This window comes from Malus domestica, chromosome 15 (genome assembly GCF_042453785.1).
Source record: "Malus domestica chromosome 15, GDT2T_hap1".
NCBI classification, from domain to species: Eukaryota; Viridiplantae; Streptophyta; class Magnoliopsida; order Rosales; family Rosaceae; genus Malus; species Malus domestica.
The window spans coordinates 54,779,148-54,799,753 of NC_091675.1; the positions used below are offsets into that span (position 1 = coordinate 54,779,148).

At 37.9% G+C, this 20,606-nt stretch overlaps 3 protein-coding genes and 1 long non-coding RNA gene across 7 annotated transcripts; 2 read left to right on the forward strand and 2 right to left on the reverse strand.

The window, feature by feature from the left end:
- Positions 1 to 1,929: 1,929 nt before the first annotated feature.
- Positions 1,930 to 2,531, reverse strand: LOC139187585 (uncharacterized). The gene is made up of 3 exons (XR_011575927.1): positions 2,428 to 2,531; positions 2,226 to 2,334; positions 1,930 to 2,142 (listed from the first exon to the last, which is right to left on the reverse strand). It is a non-coding gene; the product is annotated as an uncharacterized lncRNA (long non-coding RNA).
- A 63-nt stretch (positions 2,532 to 2,594) lies between these two features.
- LOC103407911 (cyanogenic beta-glucosidase-like) lies at positions 2,595 to 4,269 on the reverse strand. The gene is made up of 7 exons (XM_070813067.1): positions 4,074 to 4,269; positions 3,858 to 3,935; positions 3,664 to 3,751; positions 3,314 to 3,566; positions 3,107 to 3,222; positions 2,765 to 2,979; positions 2,595 to 2,665 (listed from the first exon to the last, which is right to left on the reverse strand). Exons 1-7 carry the CDS (start codon positions 4,156 to 4,158, stop codon positions 2,595 to 2,597), a joined length of 906 nt encoding a protein of 301 aa, XP_070669168.1. The 5' UTR covers positions 4,159 to 4,269.
- Positions 4,270 to 9,796: 5,527 nt separating this feature from the next.
- On the forward strand, positions 9,797 to 17,481 carry LOC103427073 (zinc finger CCCH domain-containing protein 5). Its single transcript, XM_029094939.2, has 9 exons — positions 9,797 to 10,543; positions 11,256 to 11,405; positions 11,527 to 11,661; positions 11,840 to 11,998; positions 13,764 to 13,856; positions 14,019 to 14,135; positions 14,495 to 14,569; positions 14,777 to 14,994; positions 15,675 to 17,481. The coding sequence occupies exons 1-9, from the start codon at positions 10,130 to 10,132 to the stop codon at positions 16,522 to 16,524; spliced, it is 2,211 nt and encodes a 736-aa protein (XP_028950772.1). The 5' UTR covers positions 9,797 to 10,129; the 3' UTR covers positions 16,525 to 17,481.
- LOC139192107 (uncharacterized) lies at positions 16,520 to 19,122 on the forward strand. 4 transcript variants are annotated; one of them, XM_070813465.1, is made up of 5 exons: positions 16,525 to 17,057; positions 17,147 to 17,272; positions 17,525 to 17,695; positions 17,942 to 18,421; positions 18,510 to 19,122. In XM_070813465.1, the coding sequence occupies exons 1-3, from the start codon at positions 16,525 to 16,527 to the stop codon at positions 17,586 to 17,588; spliced, it is 723 nt and encodes a 240-aa protein (XP_070669566.1). In that variant the 3' UTR covers positions 17,589 to 17,695; positions 17,942 to 18,421; positions 18,510 to 19,122. The 4 variants fall into 4 exon arrangements, with proteins under 4 accessions (XP_070669567.1, XP_070669569.1, XP_070669568.1 ...); XM_070813466.1 differs by lacking the exon at positions 17,525 to 17,695 and having other exon boundaries at positions 16,520 to 17,057; XM_070813468.1 differs by lacking the exons at positions 17,147 to 17,272; positions 17,525 to 17,695 and having other exon boundaries at positions 16,520 to 17,057.
- The last annotated feature ends 1,484 nt before the right edge of the window (positions 19,123 to 20,606 follow it).

The following is a 20,606-nucleotide window of genomic DNA, read 5'->3' on the forward strand; positions in this document are numbered from 1 at the left end:
AATCGGTCACATGCATAAAAGTTTATAAAAACAAGTATCAATTCAAAATAATTTCATTTATTCAAAAAAACTTAATTTCGCATGAAAAGCTTCGGGTTTCATGGGTGATATTTTTAAGTGAAAACTTCAGGTTTTCAAACAAGGCATGTTTATAAGAAACTTCGGGTTTCAAAGTAATTATGAACTTCAGGTTCATATATTCCTGCAGGCAAACACAAATATATATGCAAACAAATATGCAACAAGTATATGCAAGAAATATAACTTTTAGGTGTATAACTATAATTGAATGAATTTATTTGGACTTCGGGCCAAATTAAGATGTGGGGAAAATATGAAAACCCAAATTATTTAAAAAAAATTAAATAATAAAATCTCGGGGCCTAAAAAAAATAGGCCGAGAACCCCCAGGTGTAGGCTGCAGGCCCACGGGGTGAGAAGGGAATGGGTTGTTGCGGGCCACTACAGGTTGGCCCAAAAAACAAAAAAAATTCTTTTTTTTCGGTCTGGGCCGCAGCAGGTGAGCCCAGGAAATAAACAAACAAAAAAAAATTTTGTCTTTGCAGGCTGGGCCGCTGCAAGCGAGCCCAGCAAAAATTTGTTTTTTTTTTCATATGGGGCTGAGAGACAGAGGCCGGATAGGACTCGGGGAAAGGTCCAAAAAAAATCCCAGCCGTGCTGGGTGTGCTTGGCAGGGGAAGAAAACCGGAAAAAAGTGGACGGCGCCACTGCAGGTGGTCGTGTTGAGGTTGTTGGAGCTCAGAGTGAGTCACGGTTGTCGTGGACAACCACGGAGATAAGGAAATCTCAACGTATCAACAACTATAAAACCCTAAAAAAATTGAAATCGAATTAAAAAAATCCGACGAGATTCCGGTGAATCTTAGTTCAATTTGAAATGTGGGACGACTTCTAGTCGTCGGCGACGTGAACCAGAGGTTCAAAGCAATGGCTGCAGGCCATGCCGTGGCCAATGGACACCATGAAAGGTGTCGGGGTTGGTTTGCTGGGGACGCGATGGGCGTCGGGCTCTCGGCTCGGGAAAGCATGGGGATGCAGGCTGCAGGCCTTGCAAGAAGATGGGCTAGCCATCGCAGGCTGCGGGCCTGGTTGCGTTGTAGCCTTGCGTGATGCAAAGGCACGGGTTCGAAGAACCCTAATTCCCCAATCGCAAATTTTTTTTTTAATTCAATTATATTATATGCATGTATAATTCTAATGAATCACATATTTACGTTGATGCATATGCAAATAATAGTTTCAATGCATGTACATATGTAAGATTCAGTTCATGACAAATATCAAATTCACATAATTGTAGCAATTTTGGTGATGAAGCATACACAATTTATGTAGAATCTAAAATACGTTAAACGTAAAGTTGGGTCATGCATCATGGTGAATATTCATGCTATCAGGGCTTGCAAAATATCGAGTTAAAAACCGTTGTTTGGAAAGAACCTGATTGCGTGATGATATGGATGAACTGGTTTGATGCAGAAAAAAAATCTCCAACGTCAGATTCCTAAGCGCAGCGGTAGGAGCGTGCTGATAACATGTTGTAGTCTATTTTTATCTGACAGAGAGACTAGGGCCGGTGGCAGAGAGAGAGAGGAGAGGGATGTGTGTTTGTAAAATTGTAGGGGAATGTATGTGTTGTTATCCCTCCTACATTGTGCCTTTATTTATAGTAGTAAGGGGAGAGAAGATATTCATTCTCCTCCAAGTAATACAAGTTGTAATAGGAAAGGATAACTAGAATCAAATCTAATCTAGGATTTACACAATCACACTTATTCTAGGAATGTTTACAACATATTCATTATTGACAATATATATGAAACTCATTATCCACATAGCAATTAAAGAATGTCTCCCTTTGAGGATTTAGGTTTTGTACCCGAGTTTTTGATGTTGCCCTTTGAGGGTTTGGTGTTGCCCTTTGAGGAATTATGTTTAGAACCCGAGTGGGAATTACCTTTAAGAAGATTCTTCCACCAACGAGCTGAGAGTTTGTAATGTCTTTTTTGTCCATTTTTAAAATCCACATATATGATACCAAACCTCACAGTGTAACCGTTAGCCCATTCAAAGTTGTCATGCAAAGCCCACGCAAAGAACCCTTTCACATTAACGCCCTTCCTGCTTAATCAAATGTTAGATACAATCATGTTCGTCCAAGAAATGAGAACAAATCAAATCTTTTCTTTTGTTAAATCACTTACCTAATGGATTCTTGAACATAATAAAGATGCTCATCGTAATATTTAATTCTTTGATTGTCGAGGAGAGCTTCCTCGAATGATAATTTGGGATCATTTGCCTCGTCAACTCCTGCGAAAAAAAAAAGTGATGTTTATTTAGTTTCATGTGGAAATATAAATGGTAATACGTGTATGTATGTATATATTATTTGACATTAATTACCATTTTCTGTGATGTAAATAACTGGATTTTTATGCTTTCTCTTTGTGTAAGTTTATAGATCAAGAAGTCCTCGTGGATAAATGTAAAGCCAATCTGAAGCAGCCTTAAACCAAGCATGTAAAGTTGTGTGAGCTACATCATAGTATGAGGTAAGAGGGTTTAAAAGTTTAATATGTATGAACTTGTTGTATATATAGGAGACGTACCATTGGACCAATAGGGACTCCATTGCGGTTGTCTGCCACAACAATATTCATTTTTCAAAGTCTTGTTAGTGGTGCTTTGATTAAAAAAATTATATATCGGAAGCTAAAATTTTTTAACTAAATTTACTCACTTAATGATTCGACCTGAGCGTCGGTTGACTGGCTTGGCTGTGCAGCCTTAACAGGAACATCTTTTGCATAAGACGATGAGTAGTAATTCAATCCAATAAAATCACACGAACCTTTTAGCATATTGGATTGCTCTTTGGTGAACTTGGGCAATCGACTTCCAATTAGGGTTTGCATAATCTTTGGATAGCTACCCTTTGTCACTGGATTCATATACCTATAATTATATCGAAATTTTCAAGTATATATTAAGCAAGTTTCAAAAACAAAATGTGAATTGTAGATCAAGTGGTCTAATAGTTTAATTGCTTTAGTGATCCAATTATTTAGAATAGCGTATGTACCATCCATACGAAAAGTCAAGTGCTCTAATTGCAGCTACTTTATCTTCCGTTGAATTAGAAAATGGAACGGACCAGCCTGCGTTAACTGTTATTCCAATCACGCCCTTTTGTGAAGCCTGTGCATGCATGCATATTCGATATTAATATTTGATTATATGTAATATGTACGTGTGTGTGTATACATATATGTATATATTTAAAACTTACCTGGTACTTTTCTCTATACACTTTTACAGCGGCTGCATGAGCTATAAGTTGGTGATGCGCGGCCAAATATGGCTCCGTCGCCGAGTTTCCACCCTCTTTGCATTTTGTATGGTTAGAGCATCGGCCTGGAGCAAATGCTCCGACTGAATAACCTTGGACGCTATAAGTTTGAGGCTCATTTAACGTGATCCAGTGCTTAACTTTGTCACCAAATTCTTTAAAGCAAAGTTCTGCAAAGTCCACAAAATGACTCCTATATATGAAATAAAATGTTTAATTAAATTTTGAACTCTAAATTAAGCATTTCATTAGTTTATAAGTGCTGATCAGGAAGTTATTATTTCACTTACACACTGGTAGGGCTTAAGAAGCCAAGATACTCATCCTCCAAAGCCTGGGGAAAAACCCAATGAAAGAGTGTCACAAAGGGTTTTATACCTGCAATATTTAAAAATTAATACATTACAGAAATGAAATGAACAGTAATTAGTATTATCTTTTTCTTTTTGGGTAAGATTAGTCGCAAAGGAGTCATGGGGATAACCATTGGCTTGAAGCTCATTGAGGAGGTTTTGGTAATATTTTACTCCTTCCTTGTTCACTCCCCCACTTAGCTTACCATCTGATCAAAAAGTTTTGGGGAGAAAGAAAAACAGTGTAATTGCATTATTAGAAGTGTAATAATCATCATATTTATAGTATATAATTTTAAAACAATAGTCAATTAGAGATTTTTAATATCCCATATTGATTGTCTTACTAGGTAACAAGCGAGACCATGAGATGGAAAATCTGTAAAAATCCCAACCCATATCCTTGAGAATCCCAACATCTTCCTGTAACATTTCAAAAGAACCTTGTTATTTTTCTTTTACTCAAATTCTTATAAGGGTCATTTTGGTTCCGGTTCTTAATCAACCTAATTATTAGACTGAAACCTTATTTGTTTAAATATTTTGATCGAGGTGTAGACATCGAAATTTCGGTAAATAAATGTTGACCGATAAATCAAAGTTTTAACGCTCATGTACTACATAAATTTTACACATAGCGTGTGTCTAAACAAAAAATCAAAATAAGTTGGAAAAGTCATCAAACAGGACACGTGTCAACACCTGGCAGAAATGACTTATTTCATCTGGAATATTATATTCAAAATTAGGCCTTGGAAATTTCTATAAATAGAAGGCTAATTCATTCATTTCAAGGAGGGAACCAATTCATATTACACCTTGAAGCTCTGAAGCTCTGAAACTCTGAAGCTCTCAAGCATCCAGGTTCCCGAAGAATCAAGAAAGCCTTCTTCATTCTTCGTTCATCGTTCTTCCAAGATCAAGCCCCGACAGCCCTTGAAGAAAGTGTTCTTCGTTCCTCATTCATCGTTCTTCCAAGATCAAGCCCCGACGGCCCTTAGATCAACAATCACTAACTCAAGATCAAGCCTCGACGGCCCTTGAAGAAAGTGTTATTCGTTCCTCGTTCATCGTTCTTCCAAAATCAATCCCCGACGGCCCTTGGATCAACAATCACCAACTCAAGATCAAGCCCCAACAGCCCTTTGGATCAACAATCATCCACCAATTCAAGATCAAGCCCCAAAGGCCCCTTGAAGAACTTCCACCAATTCAAGATCAAGCCCCGACGGCCCTTGAAGAAAGCACCATCGTTCATCATCCGTTCATCTTAAGATCAAGCCCCAACGGCCCTTTGGATCAACAACGTCGACAAATCCACACATCCAACCGTTCTTCAAGATTAAGCCCAAAAACCCTTGAAGATCCGTTCATCACTGTTCTTCAAGATCAAGCCCAAAAGCCCTTGAAGATCCGTTCATCACCGTTATTCAAGATCAAGCCTTAACGGCCCTTGAACAAACATTCATCCTCAAGATCAAGCCCCAACGACTCCTTGAAGATCTGCTCAAATACACCTTCAAAGATCAAGCCCACGACCCCTTGAAGAAACTTCCAACAGTTCATCCAAGATCAAGCCTCAACGGCCCTTGGATCAACGAAACATCCACAAATAAACACCTTACGGAGATCGAATCAGAGGATCAAATTTGAGAGAGATTGTAACCCAAAATCATCAAAATACAAATATTTGTTTGTGCACGTTGTTCTTGTCTTGTTCCGTTAAGTGTCCCTAAGCTCTTGGCCGGAAGTTTGGGCAATTTTCAAAGTTACGTAGTTCAATCGTTTCTTAACCAAATTCGACTCATAATATGTCAAAATGAAGATAGGAAAGTATAGATTAAGATTATACCTATTTCGAAGCCCAATGATTGCCAGAAAATGGCCTCAAAGTTGACTGGTCCGAGTGAAAACTTGAAAACTCGCAGGAAACTGGGTAAATTTTAAACGTTCATAACTTCTTCAATACTCAACAAAATCAAGTAATTCAAAAATAAAAATCATACTTCTCGACGAGATGAAGATAATGGTACCTTTTTCGACGGCTAAATCGTCGTGGTTTGGCTGGAAAACGGCTCGAAAGTGGCTGTCTTAGTATCTAGTTAGCCACTTTCGAGCCATTTTCCGGCCAAACCATTGCGATTTAGCTGTCGAAAAAGGTTCCATTCTCTTTGTCTCGTCAAGAAGTATGATTTTTGTTTTTGAATCACTTGATTTCGTTAAGTATTGAAAAAGTTATGAACGTTTAAAGTTTACCCAGTTTCCGACGAGTTTTCAAGTTTTCATTCAGACCAGTCAACTTTGAGGCTATTTTCCGGTCATCTATGGCAACCCTTGGGCTTTGAAATAGGTATAATCTTATTCTACACTGTCCTATCTTCATTTTGATATATTATGTGTCGAATTTGGTTAGAAACGATTGAGTTACGAAGCTTTGAAAATTGCCCAAACTTCCGGCAAAGAGCTCAGGGACACTTATCAGAGTTTTTAACGGAATGACCAAAATGATGGATGGTGGACAATATCAGGGACCACTTTTATCGATTTGGAATCTCAGGAACCAAAGTGATGAGTTATGCAAATCTCAGGGACCATTTTGGTGATTTACCATTTTGTAAACATGATTACAATTTGTTACCTCAAACTTGACAAATTATTTATCTTTCAGTATTCTAAAAGTAACTGGAGTAAAAGTATTGCCATGAGAAAATTGTCAAAGTTAAAGGTATTTAGGTTATATTGGTTACAAACTTTATATTTGGGATTGTGCATTATAGTTAGACTTCTTATTTTATCATCATTGCTTGCAGATTAACCATGAAAATCTAAAGCATCAAGTGCAAGCAAATGGGTGGCAAGTTCATCCTTAGCTAGCCTATAACTTTGACTGAAAACTTATGAATCTGAAAATTTTGATTTAAGGACATTAAATGTTATCAGCATGTATTTAGAAATGAAATTACATGTCATATTTTCAGATTTTTTTAATCGTTTATGTTTTCCCATTTTATCTTCATTCTTGTTTTAAAGGAAAAATAGTAAAAATTGTATGAGAGATACTCACATATGTGCAAATTGGATGGAATATATGCTGATAAATTCTTCAACGAACATGGCAATATGACAATATGGCATGCATAACCATAACACCATTATCATAGTAAACGAAAATGAAATCCAACATTTTTAATCTCTTATTGACTAAGGAACCCAACTCTTGATTTTCTTCCTGTACAATATATATGGGTAAAATGATACTGATGGATATAAGAGAATTCTAACTACACTGATTAACTTTATTTTTTTTGTTAATCAGTAATTACCAAAGTGATAATAATGACCAAGCATAGTTTAGTTCGTGAAACCAAATTCTATCAGCCAAACAAAAAAAAATGACACCATAATAATCAGCAAGCAAAAAAAATATGGAATGGTTATGGTGCAATTCATAAATTTCATTTTTTCTGTACAATGAGCGAGTGCAAAAAGACTAAGTTAGATGGTTGAAAATAATAAGAAATTGTTGTGATGGACACACACCTACAATTTATAAAATAATCACTTAAGAAATATAAGAATATCTTAAACAACACATCTTTGAGGCGCGTAGCACCTGTGATGCAAAAATGCCTCTCACACACACGTTAGTGCGTGCGGAGAGGCTAGTAGTAAATTGATTAAACAGTTATTATAGTACTTATGATTTATGTATTGTTTTATTTGTATTTTATCTTTCTTAAATTTCCAATACAAGTATAATTTTTTACATTTATACAAAATATGCTAAATTCACTTAAATCCACCTAGTCCGCCTAGGCTCTAAGCCCCAGCACATCGCCAGACTAGCGCTTAGCACTTTTTAGAACTTTGGGTTTGATTCTAGCCAAAGGCAAATTTGAACTATATTATTGCTAGCCGATTGTGAGGCTTAGCCCACTCCTTACTCCCTTAGAGCACTTCCACCCTTAAAAGGCGTCTCTTGGTTATAGGCAACACAATCCCCCAAGTGAACAATTGCCTTTAGTGAATAATAATTGTCAAAGTACATCTCCACCACTAACTAAATAGCCAAGGCTATTGGTATTAAAGTATATTTATTATTTTTTAGTAAAATAATTAAGGATAATTTTATTTTTAATTTTAGATATGATGTTTAACGAAAGGTTAGGTAAATTTTTTTAGTATTTTTAATATATTTTTTACCATTTTTTATAATTTTTAAGTAATTTAAAATTATGGTTAACGTCACCGTGGCATCTGCCTAGTACTACATAGCACAGGCGCTGGGCGTGTCGATTTGAGCCTGGAGGAGAAGTCGGGCTCTCTCCTGGAGCCCAGTGGATTTAACGTGGGCTGGAGCTGTTTTTTGGGGGAGGGGGATTCTAGAGCTCATCGCCCAGGGGATGTGGCTGGTGGGCTAGAGCTGTTTATTTTTGTTTCTTTATTCGCCTTTTCCATCCCCCAAGCCCCAAGCGCTTCCTCCCTTCTCATCTCAAGAGTTGGGCACTTGAACTCGAAAGCTGAAACCAAAACATAAATTAAATCGAATCATACCGAATAATTTGATTTTGCGGTTTCAAAATGATTTCAATTTAAAACCGAACCGAATGAAGGAAAAACGGTTTGATTTTGGTTCCGACCATCTGAAACCAAACCAAAACCAAAACCGCATAAATTTATTAAATGTCAAATTTTAATTGATTATTTCATTGAATTCATACATTTAATTTGAACACAACCACATATATCATGGACTCAACCACATCATAAGATGACCTCATAAATCTTTACTTTCTTCTAATCTGTAATGCTCAACTTTATTCATCTAACTCTCTCCCTCGGTCTCGGTCTCGGTCTCGACTCTCCAGACACTTTCTCTCTCGGTCTCCCCTCCGGCCTCCCCTTCATTCCAGCTCCTAGCCTCTAGAGTTCAGAGTGCTATAGTATGGTAAGAATTATGATTTATAACTTGTTTTAGTGAAATTTACTTATATATTTGAGATTAATTTTAGGGTTAGGTTTAGGGCAGGGTTTTGAATCAAAAGGGGATTTGAGTCTTCCATTTTAAGAGATTGAGCTGGCTCGCTCTCTGTTTTCAGTGATTAAATGCGGCTGAGCAGATTTGGAGGATTGGTTAAAGGGCTTGGAGTTGTGCAACCTCCTCTTCCTCCTCCTCCTCCGCCGCCGGTGATGGAACGATTGTTCGTGGCACTGGTAGCAAATAATTGAACCTCTACTCTACCATCAACCAAGCGCTCCACATCGCCTTGGAAACTGATCCTCGGTCAGCACTTTCTTTCTTCAATTCTACCTGTTGTATCTGCTTGCTTGCTTCATAATTTGGACTGAATTAGATCTGCAGTGTTTTTAGCAGTGTTTTTAATCATTTTCTGAATTGGGTTTGCTCTGCATTCATTTAACTATTCTTGTTACTTGAATCGTATGTGATATCTCTTAGATCAGATGGTAATTTTTCTTTCGGTCTATCGACTCCACTGTAAACAATTATATATCCACTGCACACACCTACACGAATTGAATCCGCCCCCTTGATTAAGGAGATATTCGCATTACTTTGGGCTGCATGTTGATTTCAATCCCTACATCATGATGTGAACTCTCTTGAACTTAAGATTGAATGTGTATTGCATGCTTGGTTGTTGACTACAATAAATAATGCTGCATTTGGGTTATCGAAGGACTTGTTTTTAATGTCAAAAGTCAAAGCTTGTTACTTGTTTATTAAATCTGGTGTAGCTTTCATTTCAAACTATTTGTTTGTTCACCTTCAAATACTTGTGGGCATCTAGTAAGAAATTAGTTGTGACTCAAACACCAATACTTTTTTTATTGAATTGGATGAAATGAGATACAACTAGATAACCATAATAGCTTTTTCAAACAATGAAACTAAACCAAAACTGTTTAAAACCAAACCGAACCGAACCAAATGGTTTAATTTCATTTCGATTTTAACTTCAAAACCACACCACACCGCACCGAACCGCAAAAACTTCCAATTTTAGTTTTGGTTTCACTCAAAACCGCACCGCCCACCCATACTCGTCTCTTTTGTTTCCGCCAACCCTCAAAAACCCAACTCTGCCCCCTCTTTTCCTTTTTTATTTTACTTCCAAAAAGTCCCTACCACCTCCTGCCACCGACTCTTCCAAATCCTTGGTTGCCCTTCTGATCCGACCCGCCACAACCCATTTCTCTATCTCACTGAACCTACTCACCACCACAACAACCATCGCCTTCCTACAACTCAACGGCAGATCAACGTGCACAGCTCAAACGATTTCAAATTGAGTTCTCCTTCCAAAGCCCTTGCCCTGCCTTTTGTTCAACCGCTGAGCAACCTTTTTTTTCTAAATTCAGGCCTGAAACAAAGTGGTAGAGAATGGAGTCGACACTGGCTGAAGCAGCGGCAAAAGAAGGAGAAGGAGTAGGAGGAGGTATTGTGCCCAGAACGGATTCTTTGGGAGCAGAGAAAGGGATGACGAATAGGAAGGAGAAGAGGAAAGCGATGAAGAAGATGAAGAGAAAGCAGACGAGGAAGGAGATGGCGCTGAAAGAGCGAGAGGAACATGACGCCATTCTCAACAATCCTCTAGAGCTTGCGAAGATTACGATGATCGAGCACGAGGAGGCCGAGCGGTCGGAAAGAGAAAGGAAGATTTTCGAGGAGCGAGAGAGGGCGTGGATGGAAGCCATGGAGGTTAAGAGGAAGAAACAAATCGAAGAAGAAGAAGAGGAAGAACAAAGAAGAATCAAGGCTCTTGAGGAAGAAGACGAATTGTCTCGGAATGAACAGGTTGTTTTTTGTTTATCAATCTTTATGCTTTGGACTGCAACTTTTGAATTTTGATTACGTAAATTAGCAGCATAATTTTGTAGTTCATTGATTTATTTGTTCAATTTGTGTTTGAGAATGTGCTCGAAATATGATAAACAGAAATACTTGGTTGAATTAGTGATGAAATGTAGCTCAGGAAGAATAGTTTGCTGAATATATTAATTATCGTCTTGCTAAATATATTAGTTATTTAGTTGTCATTTGCTTTCTGGATTCTAATTATGCTATTCGTACCGGTGCTTTAATTCTGTTACATGTATGATTTCCTTTGTTTATTTTTGGTTAAGTTGTTTAGTGAAGATAGCATCATTTGTACGCCCGTTTTGTGGGGTAGTGGTCCTTTTATAGGGGTGCAAGATGCTTCTGTTGTCAGTTGATATGATAGCTTCATGCCTGTGGTAAAAGGCGTCGTCTTTGATTTGGAAACAAAAGTATAGTGTTTGTGAAATGAAAGTTGTTAATGTTTGGTTAGCCCTTCTGCTATATTTGACAGGTAAGGTATATGCATTGTCTGCTTGAAGTGGGATAGTTTAAAATGCTATTTACAGGGCATATCAACTCCTTCTTAGCATTATGGTTCAAATTTCTTTTGGTTTGGAAATAGTTTGGGAGGAAATATACTTATTGCCTTAAAATTGGATTTTCACTTAGCTTGGGGTACATATGGCAGGTCGAAAATGCAAATGACGGTAATGAGGTTGATGAGTGGGACTATGAAGAAGGACCCGCTGAAATCATCTGGCAAGGAAATGAGATCATTCTCAAGAAGAAAAGGGTCAAGATTCCTAAGAAAAACACTGACCAAGAAAGTAGAAAGAAGGTCTGCAACATGAATCTGGAACTTTGTATAGATATTTTGTAGGATAGATTATCCTACAGATAAGTTTCATTTTTGGTTTTACTGATGAGTTTAATTGTAGAGGCTGTCATTTGTTTGACAGGATTCTGATAGGCCTATATCAAATCCTCTCCCTCCACAATCTGAAGCTTTTTCTGATTATAAAAGTTCATCAATGTCAGCACAGCAGCTCATCGAGAGTGTTGCTCAACAAGTACCTCATTTTGGAACTGAGCAGGTATTCCTCTGTCATCTCATTATTGCCCTTATTACCCATTTATGTGTTGATAACTCTTTAATCTTTATATCTCTTCTGACAATACTTCTTATAGTTCATGAGTTGATGCTGCTATTTTGATCAACAGTGAAGATCACTGTCTATAATTCTTTAAGTTATGTACTTTTATATATGACAGGATAAAGCTCATTGCCCTTTCCATTTGAAAACTGGAGCTTGTCGGTTTGGTCAGCGATGTAGCAGAGTCCATTTCTGTCCTGATAAATCTTCCACACTGCTTATCAAGAACATGTACAATGGTCCAGGCCTTGCTTGGGAGCAGGATGAGGGGCTCGAGGTCTGTTAATGCTGTCATGCCTTCCTGTGATTCTTGTATCCTATTTCTGACTTTGGGGGTCTTCATATCCTTCTCTAATCTGTGAAACCTTTGGTTTATTGTTCCTAATCCTACTATGTTAAGTAGGCATATCCGACATCAAATGAACTTTTTTTCCCGTCGTTTGTGGTTGTTTTCAAGCATCAATCATCATAGACTATTGTATCATTTTTTTTGAGCTGTTATTTGTTTGAGGTTTTGTGTTTGATTGCATACCATGTGTCCTAGTTCAGGAATGTGGCTTAGTTCATTTTTTATTCTGTTCATTTGTGAAATGGTACTCTTCTTCTTTGACTTGATTGATCAGAGATTCATTTGCGATATTCGCTTTGGTGGGGATTCAAGCTTTCAGCCTTGGTTCAGTTGGAATCAAAGATACCCCAATAGTGTATCCTTCCTTGCTGGCAATAGTAACTTGTTACCACATAACGTATCCCTTGTTTTCTTATTCTTATTACCATTTATGGCATAAGTTTTCTTCCCTATTTATTTCTTATTTAGACCTCTATTAACCAAGTGTGGGTTGATGTGTATCTCTACACATGTGTTCTCATGCTTTGGAAGTAACTTTTATTCTAATTGCAAACATAACGTTTTATCAATTAAAAGAAAGCTGAGTTACAAGAAAATATGTATTTTTTAAGGGATGTTATAGTCGTCTTTCATCATGATTTTTCTTTTATTTTATGCCAGTGAGAGATATTATGCTTCAGTGTCCATATTGAGATTTTTTTTTTTCTTCTATGTGTTCAATTGTATAATAAGTTCATGAGTTTACTGTAGTAATCCTACAAGTTTTCTTCCTCAACAACTCGTAGTTTGTTGGGCAATATATCTGTTGTGGGAGGTGTTAAAGCTGTCTGATATCACATCTTACATCCCACAGTTTGTGATGGTTGGCTACAACTTTTAGAATTATCTGAATGCAGTTAACTCTTCTTCCACTCTAAACATGTCAAAGGCAAATGAAATGAAAAGAAGAAAGAATCTTTTATGAAAATTGAGTTGCTTATCTTTTCCACAATCAGAATCTGAAGAACGTAAATAATTCAGTTGGAGTTTGTAGCATTATGATCTTTATTATTAAGCATTATAATGAACTGACAATCATAGTTTTTTATGAGGTTGCCATACATCTCTGTTAATTTCCTTTTGTTTCTGGCTGCTGGTGTGCTTCTTGTTAACTAATTGTAAATTTTTGTTTTGATAAAATTCTTTCTTTTCACGGCAAAAAAATAGGTACAAATCATATAATAAGCTTTTCTTATTTGCAGAATGTTTGGTTAGAAATGGAAAACTTTTCTTATTTTGATGATATAGTTACCAATTTTCTGTTTACAGTTTTTCTCTAAGATTCTATTGTATCAGGTAGATCTTTGAGTGTCACCATGTTGTGTTATGTTTTCCTTCATTTATCTCTAGGCATGTACGATGTTATTTTTTGTTAGTTGACTCATCTACGTTGATATTCAAGTCAATTACACCTTTTTATAATGCAAAGTTGCAATATTGTTAATTTTTTTAAACAGTCATTCTTAGTGTCTTTAAACAGTTGCCATACCTTTCTGAACACACTGATGTTTCCGTGTTTTGGTGGAGGATGTATGGCTCACCTGTTTTGTATCTTGACAAAATTTAATATTGGGACAGGCCAGTTGCCTCTTTCTATTTTAGTATATGCTGATGATATAATTTTCCTGGTTTCATATTGCTTCCCTCTTTTCAGTATACTGATGAGGAGATTGAGCGCTGCTATGAAGAATTTTATGAGGATGTGCATACGGAATTCTTGAAGTTTGGAGAAATTATAAATTTCAAGGTTTCTGACAGCTTCTTTGTGATTACCAAAATACTTCATATGTTTTCAAAAGTAAAAGGGCAATGGACTGAAATTCTAGACTTTTTCTTGTTACTTTCCTATTCACGCCATACAAATTTTCGGTTGGTAATCTTACAGTGACAAATGGAGTATCTGTGTCAGGTTTGCAGAAATGGTGCATTCCACTTGCGGGGAAATGTGTACATACACTACAAATCACTGGATTCAGCTGTTGTTGCTTATCAATCTGTTAATGGCCGCTACTTTGCTGGGAAACAGGTATTGCACTTTCTTTGTATTTGAATAAGTGCTTATGGGGTGTGATGAGGAAATTTTTCGTTTTTGCTATTCTATTGTTTGTTTGCATGTTGGTAGTGCAAAAGCACCCGTCATATCTCTGCCTACCTTGAAGTTTAATTTAATTGATATCTATACAAGTTGTATAATTGCTTCTAATTGCAGCTGGCTATCAGTTTAACTAACTTCCCTGCTTGCTATTTGACTAAACATTTTTGGGATATCCCTTTCTTTCTTGAATCTCTTTATTATATTTCACTTCCGTAAATTCTGAATTCCCTGCATTCTTAGCATCGCCATCTTGAGGGGTGGTTTGTTGACCTAGTTGTTGTTTTTGGCAGATAAGTTGTGAATTTATCAATGTGACCAGATGGAAGGTTGCCATATGTGGGGAATATATGAAGTCGAGGTACAAGGTATTGTCAGTTCCTTCATTTCCCGTTGTCTTTTTTACTCGTACTTTGTCTTGGTGTTAAATTTTTTTGTTGTACTTTTCAGATTGAATAAGATTTTACAGAATTTTGTTTTGGAGTAATAAACTAAGTTTTGGCTTTAATATGTCAATTCTAACCTTGAAGTCTGAGGATTCTCTTGTTGATAATCATTCTTGTTTAATGTTGCAGACATGTTCCCGTGGTACAGCTTGCAATTTTATCCACTGTTTCCGCAATCCTGGTGGAGACTATGAATGGGCTGATAGTGACAGACCACCCCCAAAATTCTGGGCGAGAAAAATGGTTGCTTTATTTGGTTATTCTGATGCGGATGATAAACCAATGGTGGAAGAAAATTTTGGACAGTGGAGGAACTCTAGCAAGATGTCATTGGGAGATTCTGAGAGGTATGCTTTACTTTGAGCAGCAGCTGTTGAATGTGTTGTCTATAGTACTTCTGAGATCTGTGTTACTGTAGCTTTTGGAATATAAAACAATAGTTGGCCTGCGTTCTACCAGCACAACTTATCATGGTATTAGATTGGGTATTTTTCATTCAAGTCACAACAACTTCAACTTCCCAGTTTACTTTGAATTCCATGCAAAATAGCTAGAAAGACAGACCATCATGCATGTGAGAGTTTGCATTCTAGTAATTTTGTCTTGTTGTCATGCCTGTATTTACATAGCAAAAAAATTCCATCACACACACACTTATATATATCTTGTTCCAACTATATGCAATTATACATCTGAGGCAAGTAAATAATTTTGGTAGAAAGCAGCAGGTGATGGTAACGTGACACTACAACTGCCCACATTCAGGAATTATTTTGTTGTGCTAAATTTTTCCAGGTGCTTGACGTGCGATATTTTAATTTGGGTGAAGTTTGTATAATCTATAATCTCCTGATTTAATTATTTTATGTATTATGAATTTCTATGAGGGCGTAGTTTTCTGTTAGGTGTTAGATTTAGTGCTCCTTATTTTTGTTGGTCTATGTCATTCAACTCTTCTATATTAGCTTGCATTTTTCTTTGGTTTTTGCTTATAGATAGGTTCTCATAGTTTCCAGATTCATGGCAGGTATGGCTTGCGAAGATCTAGATCTAGAGGGAGGGACAGTGATTCTGGTAGAAGATATGACAATGAAAATTATGTTCTAGAGGGAACATGCCGTCAGAAGCGTACAGGTGATGAGGATCTGTGTGAAGAGAACAAGAACTTAAGAAACTACAACCCTAGGAGGAGCAGAAAGTGGGATGCTGAATCTGATGGAGAATTGTTGGAGAGGGAAATAGATAGAGACAGACACCGTGGACATACTAGGCATAACTCAAGACAGCAAAACAGGGACCATAAGAACAAAACCTATGAAACTGAATCTGATGGGGATTTGTCGCAACGGAACAGAAGAGCACAGCATGGTACCAGGAAAAGCTCAAGCCAACAGCGGAAAGTAGAATCCCCAGATGAATATAGGGATCGGGAGAACAAAAATCATGAAGTGAATTGGGACTGGTCAGATAGGGACAGAGACAAAGATGCTGCATACCAGGACAATGGGAGACATTCTGGGCAAAAGAGGAAAGTGAGATGTCGGGGTGATCATAAGGACATCAAGAACAGAGCTCGTGATACTGATGGAGAGCGGTCAGACAACAACATGAAAGGTGATGAGCATGACAGTAGGAGGAAAAGCATGGAACCCTCGTCACACTCCAGCAAAGCTTCTAAATTCTCAAATCACGGGGGAAGAAGCACCAGGTCCTGTAGTACTGACTTAAGTGATGATCTGTTAGAAAACAATGCAGAAAGGCCCCCTAGTCATGCTTGGAAACGATCAAAACGCTTGGATGAAGTGTCAGATATTTCACATGATGATAAAGTCCCAACACTAGATTTGAAACATGGGCGTGATCATTTGAGCATATAGATGAGGGAAGCTGATTCTCTAGTTGAAAATTTGAAATCACGTGGAACCCATGAGTCCAGCAGTGTGGGTCCAGATGATACAAGATTCAACTCTGATGTACTCACGGACAAAGAGGATCGCTGGGAACCCGAAAATAGTTCCGTTGAGAATGAGATATACCATACTTCTAAAAGAAAGGCTGGAAGTTCAGAGAGTTGCGATTCTGGTAGGCCAGGTCCATCTAAGGGAAGAGATGAATCAAGTGATTTTGATTCGGAAGTCTACTACTACAGTAAAATTGGCTGGGAAAAAGGCGAAAAATCTGACAGGGTAACTCATTCCGAACATGGAAAATCAAGGAGAAAGTCTAGAAACAAGGATCGCAAGCTTGACAGTGATGACAGACCTCGGCAGGGTAGCAGCCAATCTAGCCACAGGAGACACTCAAGTGGCTTGGATGATGCCACAGATTCATCCGATGGTGACAAAGAATCTGTAAGGAAACACAAGAGGCACCATGCAGGTCATAGATCTCGTGATCACAAACGACCAAGGTTAGCCCCTTGAGATTCGTCTCTAAGAGTTGTTAGAAGTCTGTCCACAAGGAAGAATGTAACTTATTACAAATTTAACCTGTTTACAGATATGTAGGCTGTGAAACCGTGTTCTCTTCTTTTTTTTCCAAAGGGGAACACCTGGTGGCAAGCCACGGTTATCCATCCCTTCCTCTTCTCCCTGACCACAAGTTTGGCTTCCACACCAGTAGCAGGTTTCAAACCCGAGACCTTCAATTTTTAGTTTTATGAAAGTCTCGTAATCCGCTATTTACCACACCGTGTTCTCAGTTATCAGTTAGTTGTGAAACCCTGTTCTTATTATATTGGTTCCATGTTATCAGTTAGTTGTGAAACCCTGTTCTTATTGTATTGGTTCCATGTTTTCAAATGAAATTGTGAATGGGTTTTTTTTTAAATGAAATTGTGAATTGGTGCATTTTCGAATTCGACGTATATTATGATAGGTGTCTGCTCATACATCGGCTGGGAAAACGGTGGTGGCGTCGTATGCAATTGCAATGTCTCTAAGAAAAAAGCAGAGAGTGATATACACTTCACGAATCAAAGCACTGAGCAACCAAAAGTATAGAGAGTTCAAAGAGGAGTTTTCCGACGTTGGTTTGATGACTGGCGATGTAACTATCGGCCCCAATGCTTCCTACTTGGATGCTATGCACGCATTTTTTTGGTTGGCTTTTTTGGGTGTTTTTTCTTTGTTGGGCTTTTGTCACGATACTTTCAAATTCTATGACATGTATAATTCTTAAGTGCGCGTACAACTATTATTAAATTGACATACCAATATACCTTACCATTTAAGAAATGCTACTCTGCCAGTCTGCCTTGTACAACAATTTAACTGAGATATTTCGCTACTGCAGGATTCCTACACGAATGCAAAAACACGGACAGAAGCAGTGAAGTAAACGGATGCCGAAGCCGACAACACAATTCAGGACCCGAGTGGTGGAGGCGGCAGCATAACATCTCTCCTTTGTTGTTGTTGCTTTGGGCGTTTGTGTTTGTATAACCGGTACGCCATACACAGGATTTGGATCCGTTTATTGCTGATAAGATGTGGTCGGAATTGGATGGAGATACTGTGTGCTGCTGCTGCTGACCTTGGTGTTGAAAGCAGTTTCTTGTTGGCTTGGAACTGGATCATGATGGTGATAGGCAAACTCTGGAGCAGGCTGGACTGGAGGTGCCAAAGGAGTCTCGTAGATGTAGTCAGCATCCAACCATGGTGGTAAGGGTGGAGCCGAGGGTTGGGTTGAGGAGGAGGAGTATGAGCAGCAATAGTGGCCGGGTGGTGGCGGTGGTGGTCGTCGAGGTGGTGGGGGAGGATAATAGAGTTGGTGGTGAGTCTTCTTTTTTCTCTTTTTTTCTAGACCAAAACTTGAGCTTCTTCACAGTTGTAATCATTTCTTCTCTTTTGACTGCGAGCAGTTGAAGGCCGGTGGAATTTGGAATTTCGGTGAGAGCAGCAGCCTGAGCAGGAGGAATTGATAAGTTTGTAAACACTGAAAAGCTTCTTCCTCACGAAAAACTTGGCGCAATTCACTTGCAAGCAAGAGATACAAGGCTATACATTTATGTACAAAAGCTCGATTCAACATGTCTCAACGAGTACAAAAGGTAGAAAATAAATTTCAAAAAAAAAAAAAGAAGATGAACAGCATGTACCTTGCCGTACACAGTGGAAAACTTTGGTAGCCCAGTTGGGTCCAAACAAGCAAGCACTATGAGCTCCTCGCGACAAAAGAACAAACAATAACCAAAACACCCAACCTCTGCTGCAATCAACAATTCTTCGGATTGCATGTGCATTATAGACCGCTGCCCCGCTCCATATCAGCATGCAGGGAAACTTGGCATGGATCATCGCCAACCACGGATCATCCCCAACCATCATCATGTCATCTTCATCATCGGTGTAGACAACCTGCCATTTCTTTGTAGACCTACAGAGCTCACCTTCAATATCGAACATCTCTTCTAGTTTCTTAAGCAGATCCTCGTACCGCTCAAACCGTGTCAAATCTACAGCTCTTCCAACAGCGATCCCTTGCATGTGAACCTAAGAAATTTAAAAAAGAAAGAAAAACTCAGCCAGATAGTCACCACCAACACCTAAGGCCCAACGACTTATTAAAAGAAGGAAGTGGCATGAACCGGTGCAATGTCCAATTCAAAATGTATTGTAATAATAAATGCAATAGTATTCAGTCGATCAGTCAAATGACAGTAATGACAGTAATGACTATGTTGGAATAGTATTCAGTCGACCTAAAGTTGTTTGGAATATTATTCAGTCGACCTAAAGTTTCTGTGCTAAATGGCTCAAGCAATAGTATTCAGTCGACCTAAAGTTGTTTGGAATAGTATTCAGTCGATCTAAAGTTTTTGTGCTAAATGGCTCAAGCAATAGTATTCAGTCGACCTAAAGTTGTTTGGAATAGTATTCAGTCGACCTAAAGTTTCTGTGCTAAATGGCTCAAGCAAGTCAACTCGTATGTCAACTCGTATCACAACACCACCACAGCGGCCATGGATCACCACACCACCACAGCGGCCTGTCAATAGCACTCTGATTTTTTTTATTAATTTCTAAAAATCAAACATAATCCTCAACTATAAAAATTAAATTCTCTCTAAACAGAACATAACTTGGATGCTTAAAAATCAAACAGTTAATAAAAGGAAGTAGAACAATTAGGTTCATTGAATCTTCTCCATTATAATTGCCTATCAATAGATAAGCACAATTAAAACATCTCCAGTATTATTTGGGAATAGGAAGCCACTTCCTACCTTTTCAACGCCTCCATGTTATTAATTCATGAATTTGATTAAATCTATTTTTTATGTAGTTTTTGTAGGAACTGATTCTGCATTGAGTAACAAAATGATTCTGCATGAAGTAACAAACTGATTCTGCATGGAGTAACAAAATGATTCTGCATTGAGTAACAAACTGATTCTGCATTGAGTCCACATAGCATATGTTATACTGCAGCTCCAAATTTAGAGGGAAGTCAAAAAAGAGAGGTGGGATATCATCCTTTACAGGTCACTATATATCTCTTCATTGTACAGGTTGTCCATTGACTACAGCTATTTGTATTAAACAGTAATTCCTTATGGTTTTTGACATTATTAAGCAAAAACATCATTTCAAAGGATGCAGTTACACAATTCAACCCACTGAGCCAATAAATCCAAGGACTAACGAAAAACAGCATGGTTACCTGTAGATAAACTTAAAGCTCGGACGTACCTGTTCCATATGACCATGTGGAAAGTAAGTAATAAACTCGCTCCCCTTCGTGTGGAAGGGTGACGAGGAGACCAGCGCAAGCATCCTATAAATGTTTTACTTGGATTCTTTTCACTCCTTGGCTTATTAGATGATACATTGTTTTGTTGTCGGCTTATCATCCTAACTTTAAACTACATAAAAAACTTGGATGTATCATGTTAGGTAGATCACTCTCCACTGGATGTAGGTAGCATAAGATATGGCTATCAAATCACACGAGGAAC

Bases quoted from the DNA above. Each gene is read 5' to 3' on its own strand.
- LOC103427073 (XM_029094939.2), top strand. From the start codon at position 10,130: ATGGAGTCGACACTGGCTGAAGCAGCGGCAAAAGAAGGAGAAGGAGTA. The intron at 13,857-14,018 runs GTTTCTGACAGC...TATCTGTGTCAG, and splicing joins GAGAAATTATAAATTTCAAG to GTTTGCAGAAATGGTGCATT. The intron at 14,136-14,494 runs GTATTGCACTTT...TGTTTTTGGCAG, and splicing joins GCTACTTTGCTGGGAAACAG to ATAAGTTGTGAATTTATCAA.
- LOC103407911 (XM_070813067.1), bottom strand. From the start codon at position 4,158: ATGTTACAGGAAGATGTTGGGATTCTCAAGGATATGGGTTGGGATTTT. The intron at 3,936-4,073 runs GTAAGACAATCA...CTTTTTGATCAG, and splicing joins ATGGTCTCGCTTGTTACCTA to ATGGTAAGCTAAGTGGGGGA. The intron at 3,223-3,313 runs GTAAGTTTTAAA...ATGCATGCACAG, and splicing joins TGTATAGAGAAAAGTACCAG to GCTTCACAAAAGGGCGTGAT.
- LOC139192107 (XM_070813465.1), top strand. From the start codon at position 16,525: ATGAGGGAAGCTGATTCTCTAGTTGAAAATTTGAAATCACGTGGAACC. The intron at 17,058-17,146 runs GTTAGCCCCTTG...ACCTGTTTACAG, and splicing joins CGTGATCACAAACGACCAAG to ATATGTAGGCTGTGAAACCG. The intron at 17,273-17,524 runs GTTTCAAACCCG...ATATTATGATAG, and splicing joins GGCTTCCACACCAGTAGCAG to GTGTCTGCTCATACATCGGC.